We start from the raw sequence: 14,594 nt of genomic DNA on the forward strand, positions 1-14,594 counted from the left end.
TTTTATTCAATTTTGCACCAAAAATTTTGCGAAAACTACTAAGAATGAATAATTAATATAAAATAAAGTTATTTATTGAGTTTTTCCAATTTTTTCAAAAATTTTGATCAAAGTGAAAAGAGTTGATTTTTCTAGCTTAAGCCTCATCCAAATTTCAATAAAATGGCACTAATCCATCAAATGTGGGCCTATTGCCCCAAAAATTTGCATGTTGACTCCCCAGACAATACTTTTCAAGAAAATCTCAAAAAAAAAAAATTTCAAACTTTTTTTGTAGTTGCTCTATTTTTTTAACCTTGAATTTAGGGTCAAAAGAATCGTTCGCGAACGTTTTAACCACCACAGGCGGATTCTGCACACTGAGTACTATCAATATCCATAAAAAAAACCAAATCGATTTCTTGGACACTACCCTGGTTTTCTCGTGACAGATCACATTTACAGTTTTGTAAATTTCAGTGGCTAATTGGTAGTCATTCAAAGCTGAGCCTAGCTAACAAAAGGATGATTTACAAAGCTATATTCCTTCCTGCATGGTCCTATGGATGTGAAATTTGGGGAGTCACAAAAAAAGCTAATCGCCTTGTCATTGAGCGCTTTCAAAACAAGTTCATGAGAGCTATAACAAAGGTACCTTGGTTTGTCTCAAATGAACAACTTCAAAATGATCTTCAGCTTGATCCAGTCAACGTAATTATTCACCGAAAATCGAATGCATATGTCAACCGGCTGCATAAACATCCAAACTGTGAAGCTCTGATGCTCCTGGATCAAAGTGATGACAGGAGGAGATTGAAAAGACTCCATACATTGGATCTCTTGAGTCTCTAAATGCACTACTATACTGATATTAATTTAATTTGTAAAATTTGTAAAGTGACGTTCTAATGTGATACGTTTAGGTTAATGAATTTTGTTCAGTTCCTTAAATAAACATATGAAAAAAAATAAAAACCAAAGTGGACGCACCAAAGTGGACGCACCAAAGTGGATGCAACCCTATAAACTGGATGCAAGTAACATTGTTTATCCTTACAAATGCTTCACGACTTTGGTCTTTGCTCAGCCAAGTCAAAACTACATACCAATATAGCTTAAGAATGGGTCTCATGGGAATTTTGAGGTAGCAAGCTGAAAATCAGTATACTCGTCCTTTTTGATGTCCTGAGTAAGGGGATCTGAGGTGTCTGGATGTGTCAGGTGTACTTGTCCCCCTTTGTTGTGGATCTTTGCCCCCCTCAAATTTTAATTGCTGTTGACTCAACAAAGTGGATGCAACAAAGTGGACGCAACAAAATGGACACAACAAAGTGGACGCATGACTTCCTGTCTTTGTCGGATTTGGTTTGAGGTGGTTATCTTTACAGTATGTGTCCAGTTCCTCCATAGCTTGGTTTAGTGTGTCTTCCACCACCTCAATCTGCATATGGAAAGTGGTTAGTATCTGGCCCGATTAGTTGGTTGTTAGAGTAAATGTTGAAGAGAATTGGTGACTAAACACCGCCCTGGGGCAACCCGTTCTTTTGCCATCTCCAGGTGCTGTTCTTACCATTGAGTGTCACATAAAAACTTCAGTCTTTCATCAACATAGTGACTATCTGTGTGAATTTAAAATCCTTTGTAAGTTGGTATACCTTAATATACTGGAGTAGTTGGTGGCACACTGTGTCAATAGCTGCTGTGAGGTCAACAAATACTACTCCAGTGACTTTCTTCTTTTCAAAGCCATCTTCAATGTGCTGTTTTGGGTGTAATATCTGGCCAGTGCATGATTTGCCAAGTCTAAATCCAGCCTGCTGCCTGATCAGTCCCTCATCTATACAATCAGCCATGCGATTCAAAATTACTCTTTCAAAAATCTTGTACAGGTGACACAGCAGGGAGATAAGCCTGTAACTCGCGTTGGTTTCTGTAATGCAATAACATGTGCTTGTCCCCATAGTCTTGGCATTCTTGAAGTAAGTACTTAGCCCAAACTAATTTTTCGATAATTTTTTAAAACCCTCATGAACAGTTTTTCTTATTTGGTAAAAATTATCTGTTCCACATCAACTCAAAATTCTACAAATTCAGTAGAATTTCTTTGCGCATTATTTTCAGAAATAAAATTAATTAGATGGGGGGGGGGTCGAATGCAAAAAAAGAACAGTGTAAATAGATGTAAGATCTAATATATGTACTCACCGTCTATCAGTAGCAAAAACAGTAGGCATAGGAATAAAAACATACGCGTCATAGTGTAGACGCTTCCGCCATATTCGTGACTACGCCATCACCTGGTTTCACACGTTGATAATGATTTCATCTCGGTGTTTTTTTGTGATGGCGAAAGAGCACGTGACTTGGTCAGGGCAGTCAATGAGATGATTATGAAGCGGCAGTAATGACCATTGGTCGTATACCGCTACAGCGAGTAGTATCGATACACCGCCGTCTGTAACAGATAAAATACACCATTTGTTTTAATAAACTAGACTCGGAAATTCAGAAGTATAGGTACTACAGATTAAGTGGTATCTAGTGAATAAAGTGACACGCAAAAATGGCCATTTTTCGAGGAATATAAAGGACTATTGATTATTGGATTCTCAAATAAGCTACAAAAGAAATGAAAAATTTCAAAATTTTCATTTTTTTTTCAAAAGGTTCTCTCTCACTCTAATATTGAAAACATTGTCAATTTTCTAAGTAGGTTTGAATCAAAACTGCTCAATTTATAGTACCTATAGGTAATATCATACAAATACAAGTCTCAATCCTTCCAATACCTTTATAGGTAGGGTACCCATATTTAAACTAGATGTCGCGACGCCGACGCCACGCAATGCCAGCGGCAAAGCACATAAACGCGTCAAATTACAAACGTAGGAAAAAGTTTGATAATTTTGCGATACGCGTAGGAATTTTTGCCAACTTCACCACAAGAAGGGCCGCCGGGCGCCGTCCAACGAAGAGACCGCGACCAAGCCAGCACCAAGTATAGGGAAAAAACGTAGTTAGTACCTACTATAACTACACGTAGATACGGAAGATATGAAATATTACCGAAATACGTGCGCGTATTCGGTTCCTTATGTAGGTACCGAGTGTTGTAGGTATACCTAGAGTTATATTGCATTAGTTCTACTCGATAAATTTACGAGTGTCGAGTATTATAAGAGAAGGCGCGCGTTTTGTTAATTACTACTCGTATCGCGGAGTAAGTACCCAAGTCCAATATTAAGTAGGCTCGCAACCGTTGTGTTGGCAGTTGGCACTCGACACCGGCGCCAAACCTTGTACCTCGTCGAATTTACCTCTGGTCACTGAATTAGAATACCTCAGCCTCAGACAGATGTACATATTTTACATGGTACTTTGCTTCTTGACCAGTTGGGACTCGTGTTATTTCCGTAATTACTTCATTAGGGTGAAATTTGAAAACCGCAGTAGGTGCTATAGCTCTATTTTACTAATCAAATCCGTTCACTTCGATCAAATTTTTAATCTTTGCCCTTGAAAATCGATTTTAAATTTGTGGAAAAAATTTAAAAATCACTGGAGGGTTCAGAATGGTTTAAAATCAGTATAGTCGTTGATGTGTGGGCGTTGAATTGGAGAAATTATTCACTTTGGTTTGTGGAGGGAGAAATATTCAGAAAAACCCAAAAACTACCATAAGATAAAAAATTAAATTTTTCATTTTGAAGTTTTTGATTTTTCACCAAGAGTTCAAAAATGGAAATTTTTGAATCTTGATTTCTTTGAAGATAAGAAAATATAGACTAATTCAAATCCTCTTTGGCCATCTGGATATCGGATTCATGCACTCTCGTTCTGTTGGAAAAAAATAGTGATGGAAATATTGGTGATGTCAAAATTGATATCTCTCACGATTCTATGACTAGCTCATTGAGATCTCAGGATCGGACGAATCGCGGATGTGAAATGGGTTCCCTCCCCAATATTTACATATTTATAATACGTGGGGTTAATAGTATACTATTTTAATTTCATATGAGAGGAAAATAAATGCTGAAATTCTAAAAAATGGCTAATTTCGAATTTGTAAACATGTGGGGAAAACAGGGAGGAAAGTAACTGTTTTCCGCACATGTTTAGAGAGATGCGTTAAAGACATATTTTCCAACCACTAAACCATCTAGGAAACTACTCATTTTCCAATCATATGAAATTAAAATTGGATTAATTGAAGCTTGAGCTAAGATATGATTGAACTTTCGACGGAATGATATATTTATGGTAAAGTTGGAAATATTCATTGAATTCTCAAAGTCACAAAAGTTGAATAAAAGTCCAAGACAAATTCACATTTAGGACATTTATTCTTATATTTAAGGGATAAAACAAAGACAAATAAAAAGGATCACAACCCTGGGGAATTTTGGGAATACTTAAACTAGGAGCAACAAAAAGGAAAATAAATATTGAAAAAAAGAAAAAAGAATGGAAGACACCCTGAGCGATGCGTCTGAACATGAAACTAAAATGCACGTCCTGAGTGATACGTCATTTTCAAACAAAAAAGAAAATAAAGAAAGACAATGTGAGCCAAGGTCTTGAAGCTTAAATCTAAAGTTGGAATGTGAACCAAGGCAACTTGTTATTAAAACCTATCTCTGTGCATTTCAAAGAGTGATCCGAGACAGCTGAAGATTCACTAATTGACCCATAGGGACTTGACTTGAGAAACAATGTCATCGCAGATGATGACAAAGTCTGAGGCTGCAGATGCCAAAATTCATCAAAGTCCAATAAATCACGAACTGAAGGAAGCTAAAGCTGGAAACAGTAGGAACTAGAGTTGGAAATATTGAGCTAAAGATGGATTTATTGGTCTCTTCTGGCGAATGGGCTCCAGCCCATTCACAGAGATGGAAGTAAAGTTGGAACTATACTTGGCGGCGTCGATATCTGCAGTCCTACCTAAATTGTCTCAGATCAGAGCTTTTATAACTGCGCTTTTTACGAGAAATCAGGTGGGGGAACGTATGCAGTCAGTTGCGCACACGCTCAACGCTTCTAGCGGCGCTATCTTTCGCGGCTGGCGCTAGAATTACGTCATGTTTGATTATACTCGGCGACATTCGTGTTGAACTGGTTTTCTATTGGTTATTATCGCGAGAGTGGTGGACAGCTTGGCGCCACCACCTAAAAAACCACGATGTAATCGAGTATAATCGGCTATGTTCGATAATTTCTTGATTATAATTGGACGTAAGTGCCACCACCACTGAGTAGGAAGTTTGAATTATCACGGCTTGGTCACTGACGTCATAATTGGTCACTAAAATGATCGAAAATCTGTCGCTTAGGGGATAGAAAAATATTCTGCTGCTATGGCGAATGAGAATTTACCTCCCATTTAGGAGACAGGAAAATTTTCTCCTATTAAGGTGACTGAACTTTTTGTATGTAAATTTCTCCCAGTGTAGGTGACGGATAAAAATATTTTTCTCCCACATAAGTGAGAGAACTGTGTGTATTTTTCTCCCACTACAAGTTCACTTTGCTAAAAAAAATTAATTTATGAAAAAAATTTGAAAATTGTCGACAATTTTTTTAAATTTTCAAAAATTTGCCAAAAATCCAAAAATTTCTAGAACTTGAAATTTTGGTTATGGGAATTTTAGGACATTCTCTTTCGATCAAATCAAAGAGCCAGCTCAAAATTTTTCCTCACAAGTACAAATATGTATTATTACATTAAGCGAAGCCAATTTCCCAATTTCCCAGTCTCTCATACTTCGACACACAAATATTATACAATACGTGATCTTCTTCTCACAAAGAGATATTTTTTTCACGTACTCATCGTCGTACAGGTAGACAGTATAAAAATACCTACGCGAGTGCGTAAGTGTTGGTGTTGGTACTGTTGGTGTATACACAATAAGCAATTTCGCGCTATTAGTACGTAACATCGCGTTGAATACGAATAAAGGCCAAGTGTTACTTTTGAAAAGCGGACGCGTACGTGACATGTGACAAATCCGCACTCAAAAGACGACATTTTCTCAATAAACCGATGAAAACATACGCACACACACGCACGCGATGTGCGAAATAGCATGTAAGAGGAAAAAGAAGGTGCCGAACACGAACGAGAGAGAGAGAAAGAGAGAGAAAAGTGCTACAAATGGGAGTCGATGGATAAAGATGCGGGTGCATGTTTGACACGTACTGAATAAGCGATATATAGGCCTGGTCTTATTAGGAAAAACTTTAATAAAACAGTAGCAGGTAAATGTAAAGGTATCGAGTAGAAGCTTTTATCGAAACGCGAGCACAATATGTACAAATATCTGATACACGATGAAAAATATATGATGGGCGGGCGCCAAAGCGTCAAATCAAATACAGCACAATATACCTACGTATTACGTAGACGTACGCATACGAGTATACCTAATAAACAAAACGAAACGATGAAATAGCATAATATAGCGTAGCTGTTGCTCGAATATTAGATGCAATATTGTTTTTCACAGTGTTTATGTTGTCAGAAGTTGGGTACAAATTGTATCAAGACCGAGCCTTCATATATATAAGTTCAGTTGTGAACATTTTGAACGAGCTTTCAGTTCGGTTTACCGCACTCTCATCATCTCTTGAATCTCATACAGAAAGAATATTCGTAATTAAGTTACATTCTGCATGAGACAATTGTATCTGAATCACGAAAAAACTATAAGAAACGACGCAAAGTGAAAATTTACGATAGGAAATGGATATTTAGTAATAGTCCACGAATTACTGAAAGGTTGTCGTGAAAAAAGTTGCCTACAGAGGTAGGCGGGTTCTGCGCCAGGAGTGAAAAAATCAATCTCCAAATGCTTCAGAATGAGCAAAAAAGAAAGAGAGCCGATCGTTTTTCTACTTCTCACGATTAAAAAATTATTCTTCAAGTTTAAATTTTGAGGTTCAAAATTTTTTGCCTCCCCCCTCCTCAAAAATGATTTTTGCCATTTGCATACATAGTGACAACTGAAAAAATGGGTTCAGACATTAATAAAAGTGTCGTTAAATAGATGTAGATCATAGTACAAGAGTGTCTTAAGGAGTGACGATGAGAAATTTTTACTGAAAATGTGGGCGGGTTCTGCGCCAGGAATGAAAAATAGAGCTATTATTTGCTTCAAATCGAACAGAAGGGTAAGGGGATGATTCGCTATACCTTGCGTTATGTTAAAAAAAAGTCATGTTCATGTTGGTATTTTGAGACTTACAATTTTTTCTACTCAGTCTCCCCCTCTTCCTCCTCCCTTCAACAATGTTTTGCTACTCCTGTATTTAAGACAAGCTACAGGAATCTGAAATTGAGATAAAATATTTTGAAATTGGAAAAAAAATCTTTAGTCGTTGACCTCGCTTTTCTATTCCACCTCACAACATTTTTTTCATTTTGCAAAATTATTATTTTAAAGGAAAAATAATATTTTGACAACTTTTGAACTTGACAAAAATGAACTTTGTTTTTTTTTTTGAATGCCCAAGTCTCTGTTTCAAATGTATCTGCCAATTTTTTAAGTAGGTATAAATGATAAAAATCAGCATATTCCACACCCTCGAAATCGAATTCCATCCTTTCCTGACAATCTGGAGTCTTCGCTACATTTTTTTTGCAACTCAAGAATTTTTGAATTACTTACTCCAGAAAATGCAGAAATCAAGACGTAGGATGGCTAAAATCGAATTCTGGCTTATTTTAGGCTCGTTTACGAGTTCAAGTTCAGTTCGTCCAATTGAGGAAATTTTCAGATCGACACCTCAATTTTTTATACTGGCAAGGGAACCACGATTTTTGGAAAGAGCAGGGTCGTAAACCCCCATAACCAAAATTTTAGCTGTCCAAATTCATTTTTAGATTTTTGGAGCACTTTTGACAATTCAAAATTGACCACTTTTAGTGATTTGTATTTTTTTAAAAGTACATACATTACCCCCCCCCTTTCCCCATCCAAATTGGACCATTTCGAGCAATTTTGGAACCTCCAGAGCGAATTTCAATTTCTCCAGAATTTTGAATTTGCTCCAGAAGGCGTGAATTATCAACTTTACCAGATTTTTTTATGTACAACAGAGATAGTCAAAAATCAAAAGCTTCCTGAACATCGCCTATTTCAAGCCATTCTGGAGTCTTCAGCGTCCTTCTTCAGCATATTTATAATTCTGAAGAAACCAAAACTCGTGCTGAAAGCTCAAGAATTACTCGAAATGGTGAAATTCGGATTTAGAGGACCGTTTTTAATCATTTTTTTTATTTATGAAACTATTGAGATCTCACTAGGTACCTGAAAAGAGGATGAAAAGGCCTTGCAATTTTTTCAAATCTTACTATCAGAGTTCAATGTTGAGTATTTCAAAATTTCGATTTTGAATCTCTTTTTATCTGTAACCCTCCCCCCACCACAAAAAAAACAGGTTTGCTCCAAGTTCAACCAGTTTTCAGATGTGAACGTTTATGAAGTTCAGCAGTTTCGCAAAAAAACACAAAATCGTAAAATTTAAAAATTCTCTTCTCCCTCTTCTAATGTTTTCATTCTCCGGAAGAGAAAAATTTCAATGACTCATCAAGAAAAATCATTAAAAAATTGAGTAAAATTACTACATCTAAATTCAGTTTTGATTCAAGTTGAAAAGGAATAGTCACGACTCATGAGAAATGAAGTCACGTGTTCGAGTCAAACTGGTTACGCAATTTTATCAACATCATTGAAATCACGGTTTTCATTGAAGACAAAACAATTCCGGATGTACTATAACATCTTCGAATTCGAACTCTTCAAGGAATTACTAGCGAACGATGTCACGCAAACCGCAGAATATCAAAACATAAAACTTTACAGAATACTCGTACGTACGAATTTATTTGAAATTCAACGTAATCTTCAGAACAAGGTTGGTAATTACGCGACGAAACTAAAAAACAAATGAAAAAATTTTTACAACTCGTTAGCATCGGAGATTTAATCAAGTTGGCAAATTTCGGATAGAGCATGGTCGTATAACAACCAACTTTCGAGTATACAATCGAGCTTTTGTAGTGTACTGTGTTTGTCAATCCATCTGCAAATAATTTTCGTTTGCTTGGAATTTTTTTTTCAAGTTTTTTAAAACTAAAACCGAGAAAAGATGATACGAGTAAAACTTTCCGTTGCACGATAATTCAACAAAAAGAAATCTAATTTGTTGACTGTTTGGTTTCTCCGCGTATAACTAGTAGGACGAGGAAGAGAAAAAGGAGAACAATCGCGAACGATGGGTAGAGAGTAAAGTAACTCGTAGGGGTGAAACGTTTGCCCCTGCGCGCTGCGCCCCCACTCAATACCTAAGAGAAAATCTCTTCCGTTGATTCATTCTTTAGAACTAACATAAATAAGCGAGTTTTTGTTTTCTATTAACAAATGTATCTAAATTGCAGCACGAGCTGCTAATACGAGTATCTTTTCGAATGCTTAGCTTTCTGGTTTCTTCTTATTCTGGTTCGGGTTCGGGCGTATTTATTTTTTCATACTTTTTCGCTGTCTCGCAAAGTAATCTCGGCAATTCGACGTAAAATTGATGGAAATCGCTTTGCGAGCGTACAAGGATGCGTTATATTTGCTTTTTCCAACTTTTTTTTTTCTCTTTCGACGCACTTTGTATCACTCTACGCGTGATTCTTTTTTAACGCGATGCTGATTTTTTTTCTTCTTTTGTTTATTTCATCTGGCGGTGGTGTATTCAATTTTATACGTCGTTATAGTTTTACGTTAGATAAAAGATGGAGGAGTGTCGTCGAGAAAAGTAATAAGTTTCGTGGTCGAGTGAGAAAAAATAGGCAATCAGTTATCGACTTTGGTAGTTGGAGTTGGTTCAATGTAATGGCTGTGTAGTGTTTACTTTTCGTACCTAAATTGGATGTGCTTTTGTATTGGCTACACCATGCAATGAGTAGGGAGTAGGTACATAATTATTATACGATGTTTATAGAAGTACATGGCATGCTTAGCCACATAAGTTGAACAAATATGTACGTACGTAGCCACAAAGGGATGCAATATTTGCCATGTACCATATAGGTATACAGTTTTGGCTTGACCAGCAAGTACATTATACTTACGTGCATTTTTATGCCTACACGATGCTCAAATACCCAACGAATAAATAAAGTACCTATTTAATCCGCCCATATCTGTATCATTATAATACTTGTAGTTACAAACACAAACCAGCGACCGAGTTTATTTCTCGTTTATAAAATCTTTGTTGTTCTCTATATTTAGATATTTTTACAAAACGTTACAGGATACTACGTACAACACCGAAGGGGATACACTGAAAATTACGAGTAGAAATATGTACGTATACTTACACTATACGCAATGCACGTATAAAATAATAATACTCGTACCATCCGCAAATATACGTATAAAAACAGAAAAACGAACAAATCGGACGCTACAGCAGGATAAAATCCTATGGGATAACAATATGCAGCCTTTTCGAGGAAATTTCCACTTACCGACCTGTTTACGTTGAACGATTATCTACCTTTTAAGAGCTGTACCGAGAAGCGAAAAAAATATCCAAATCTCTATAGATACGATACATTGAAAATAGACTTCTGCGATGTGAAAATTTTTTAAAATTTGCCATCTTGAGAAATTATTCAAAGTCTTGGACCTTCCTTGCAGCGTATTAGTTGAAAATTTTCCAGTTTTGCTAGATTTTTTTGTAGTTTTCACTTAAGAAGGTTAAGGGTGGAAATCAATTCTCTCTCGAAAAAAAAAATGAAAAATTGAAAGAAACTTAAAGTAGTTATATAGATAAATATTAAAATTTTTTTTTTGAACTTCGGCATCAGCGAATTTTTCCATCATGTTTTCGATTCCTCATTCCTATTCGCTAAGGTTTTCTTTGAAGTTTTCATACATTTTTTCTTTCGGCTGGGGAATGGATAGTCATGCTTTACAGACTAAGAAAAAAGTCGAAAATTAGGTACTTATGTACCTACCTACCCGATGGTATGAATTTTTATAAACTTAAATCTGATGCTGGTTATTCTCCCTCATCTGACCTTTTTTTTTTTTTTTTTTGATATTTTTCATCCCCTCCCTGCACTTATCTCATAAAAATTTAATAAGATTTTTCAATGTTTCCAAATCGCTTTAAAACATTTGAAAAGGGGGGGGGGGAAGAAAACATGTAAATTTCACGATTTTGTGATTTTTTGCGAAACTGCTGAACTTCATAAACGTTCATATCCAAAAGGCAAAAACTGGTTGAACTTGAAGCAAAGCAAATCTGTTTTTTCAGGGGGGGGGTGTTGTTATTCATTTAAATAAAGTCACGAAAAGCAGAGTCTTTTTCATTATTTCATACTATAAAACGAAACATCAAATTATAAAAGTATAAAACTTACCAAGATAAAGGCATGGTGTAAAAAACAATGTTACCACACACATCGATGGAACTTAGAATCTAGTCAAATTTCGATGGCAGTGTTGCACATTTCCAACACTCCCCTACAACACATCAATCAAAAGTTCACGAACACGTAATTCTAAAAACTAAAATCAAAAATAGCACCTAGTAATAAAATCTAGAACAAAAATCACAAAATAACAAATTTGGACAGACAACAAATGTCAAAAAAAAAACACTTGATTCTAAAAATGAGTAGATAAGATAAAAAATTACAAAGAACAAAAATTGTCAACTTTAACAAGCAAGTGTTTTCTTTTCTTCCTTTTTTTACCTTACAATTTTTTGAATAGTGGCCCTTCTCACCACAGGAATAGCACACTGCATTGTTTTTCTTCATCAATTCAGGGCAGGAATCAACGAGGTAACCTTTTGTTTTACAATACTTGCAGGATTCATCTTTGGAAGCACTATTGGATGGTGGAGTGGAGGAGGTCGCTGCAATCATGGCTGCTTTGATAACCACAGGTTTGTTTTTCGGATCTAGTTCTTTCTTATCAACGCCTTTCAGTTTCTGTAGACGAATATCCTCCGAAACCAACGATGAAATCAAATCTTTCAACTTAATTTTCTTGTTCAAATTCGAAGCGGACACAATTGCATCAAAACTTTTAGATACTTAGAGATGACAAAATTCTTGTTTTAGAAGCGGAATTGGAAACGTTATCGCCCAATTTGATTATCTTTTGGTGCAATATTTCAAGGTTATTCACATTTTCTTGCATGGATTTTTTAAAATTGAAAAATTCCAGTTGCAGTTCATCAAGATCTTATTTTGGACCATAGAGCTGTTTGATTTTATCCAACATCAAAGTTGAAATGGTACAATGCAAAATGTGACTGGTCACATGTTCACCTGGTATGGTTGAAGCAATCAAGACCTGGAGTTTCAATTCTCAACTTTCTTGGGCTGATTATTTTGTGGTTGGTACTTCCAAGTTGTGTAAGTTTGTTATTTGCTTGATAGCTAAATTTAATTGGAAACGCCATTCAGCATAGTTCTATGAACCTTGTAGTTTAGAGATGCCATTGGAGATCAATTATCTAGTTGGCCATATTGATGGGAGTTAAGAGATTGAGGTCTGGTTGTTCTGTTTGAGTTTGAGATCCAATGATCAAGTTCTAGTTCATGTTCAAAGTTCAAGGAGTGGGAGGCCAAATATGCCGAGTTCAAAGAGTGTGAGGCCAAAAATGCCAGTAGTACAGAGCACAACATTACTTGAAAAATACCATAGTTCGAGTTTGAATTCTGTTCATGCACAGTTAGGCAAGGGACTGGGCCAATAACCTGTTGTTATTCATTTAAATAAAGTAACGAAAAGCAGAGTCTTTTTCATTATTTAATACTATAAAACGAAACATCAAATTATAAAAGTATAAAACTTACCAAGATAAAGGCATGGTGTAAAAAACAATGTTACCACACACACCAATGGAACTTAAAATCTAGTCAAATTTTGATGGCAGTGTTGCACATTTCCAACAGGGGGGGGGGGGGTTAGAGATAATAGAAAGGAGATTCAAAATCAAAAATTCTTTTCATCCTCTTTTCAGGTAGTGAAATCTCAACAGCTCCAAAAAATGAAAAATAAATTTCACTGTTTTACTTTCCAAACCATGCATTTGGTCTATTTTTATTAAAAAAAAAAAATAAATATGCAACAGTGTTTTAACCCCTCCTCCAACCTTCACATAATGAAGAAGTAAAATTTGAAATTTTGACCAAAAAGTCAAAATTTGAAGAAAAAAAATTCAAAAACCAGCTTCGATGTAGCAAGTATTAAATTTTTCCCAACTTTGGGAACCTCTTTGCAAGCAGACCAAAATGTGTAGCAGGGGACTAAGGATGAAGGTTATTTATGTAAAAGATTAACATCTTAATTCTCTTCATTTTTTTTGACTTTTCTCAACTTTGGGGGGCTCTCTACAGATAAATTGTTACTGTTAGTAGAGAAAAGTTCTGTCCAGAAATGATGAAAGTTTTCAAAAATTTCTCAGAAACCATTTTCTAAAATATTTTTTCTAAGTTAGGGCTCAAGTGGTGTAAGTAGGGAAAATCAAAGAATTACCAAAAACCATGAGTTTTTACTTCTAAATTTTCAAAAGTTTTCATCCTCCCCCCTTTCGGGTCAGATCATTTTCTTTTTCCTTTCTCAAATCAAATTAGAAAAATTGATTTCTTGCATTAAAAATAACGGGTTTTTTACTCGTTTTTTACTTGAAAGTTTCCAACATATAAAAAGGCTCCCCAATTCATTCCAGTAAAAACTTCCAGAAAGTCCAGACTTCTGCTGAAATATCAAAATATTTTCTATTTTTCTTCGAAAATTCGGACACAATAACTTTTACTTTTTGTTGAAATTATGGTTGTTTTTGAAAATAAATATGTCCTGAAAAATTCATGTTAACAAAGTTGTAGAGAATTAAATTTCCAATTGACACAATGTCGTTAGTTTTTTTCTAGAGTGCTTAGTTTTTCTCAAAAAACTAAAATTTCATTATACAGTAAACTTCGCTTAATGTTATAACGTTTGTCCCAGCCCATTTTAATAACATTAAGCGACTTATAACATAAACCGATTGAAATGTAATGGGATATAAAAGATCGGGGCCAGACGATTTTAATAACATAAAGCGATTTATAGGGTGGTTGCGGGTTAGATGCCGGTGCGGGTTAGATGCCGGTGTGGTCACCAATCGCTCCCTATCAACTCTTTCTGAAAACTGATTAGCACAGATTATACCTTAAGGTGAACATAGTTTGTGTTAAAGTTTTGATCTGTGACGGTTATTGTTAACCTGGTTTGATATGCGAATGAAAAAATTGATGTAGCTAAAACCAGTGATACTTTTTTCACTTAATTTTTGAAACGCATTTTTTCTCCAGAAAAAGTGTTTCAAAACTGCATGTAAGTATCTCACGCATAAGTATATACCTTGAACTAACATATTCAAGCAAATTTACAAAAATTTGTTTCAATTCTGGTATGAAAATTGACCTTGCAATCTGACCCATCATTTCGGGATAGATGCCGGTTTTTGTGATCGGGATAGATGCCCATAGTAATTAAATGGGAGTGAGGAAGGTGAAATTTTTTGTTGTTAATACTGCGGCAAAAAGTCCA

General features: G+C 35.5%; 1 protein-coding gene across 1 annotated transcript in view; it reads right to left on the reverse strand.

Moving 5' to 3' along the window:
* The window catches only part of LOC135844230 (acetylcholine receptor subunit alpha-like), a 190,347-nt gene that overhangs the window by 122,137 nt on the left and 53,616 nt on the right, over nucleotides 1–14,594 (reverse strand). Inside the window, exon 2 of the mRNA XM_065362381.1 lies at nucleotides 2,185–2,434. Coding sequence (XP_065218453.1) covers nucleotides 2,185–2,236 — 52 coding nt within the window. The 5' untranslated portion in view covers nucleotides 2,237–2,434. The remainder of the gene's footprint in view (nucleotides 1–2,184; nucleotides 2,435–14,594) is intronic.

The sequence above is a fragment of the Planococcus citri genome, chromosome 1 (genome assembly GCF_950023065.1).
Source record: "Planococcus citri chromosome 1, ihPlaCitr1.1, whole genome shotgun sequence".
Taxonomy (NCBI): Eukaryota; Metazoa; Arthropoda; class Insecta; order Hemiptera; family Pseudococcidae; genus Planococcus; species Planococcus citri.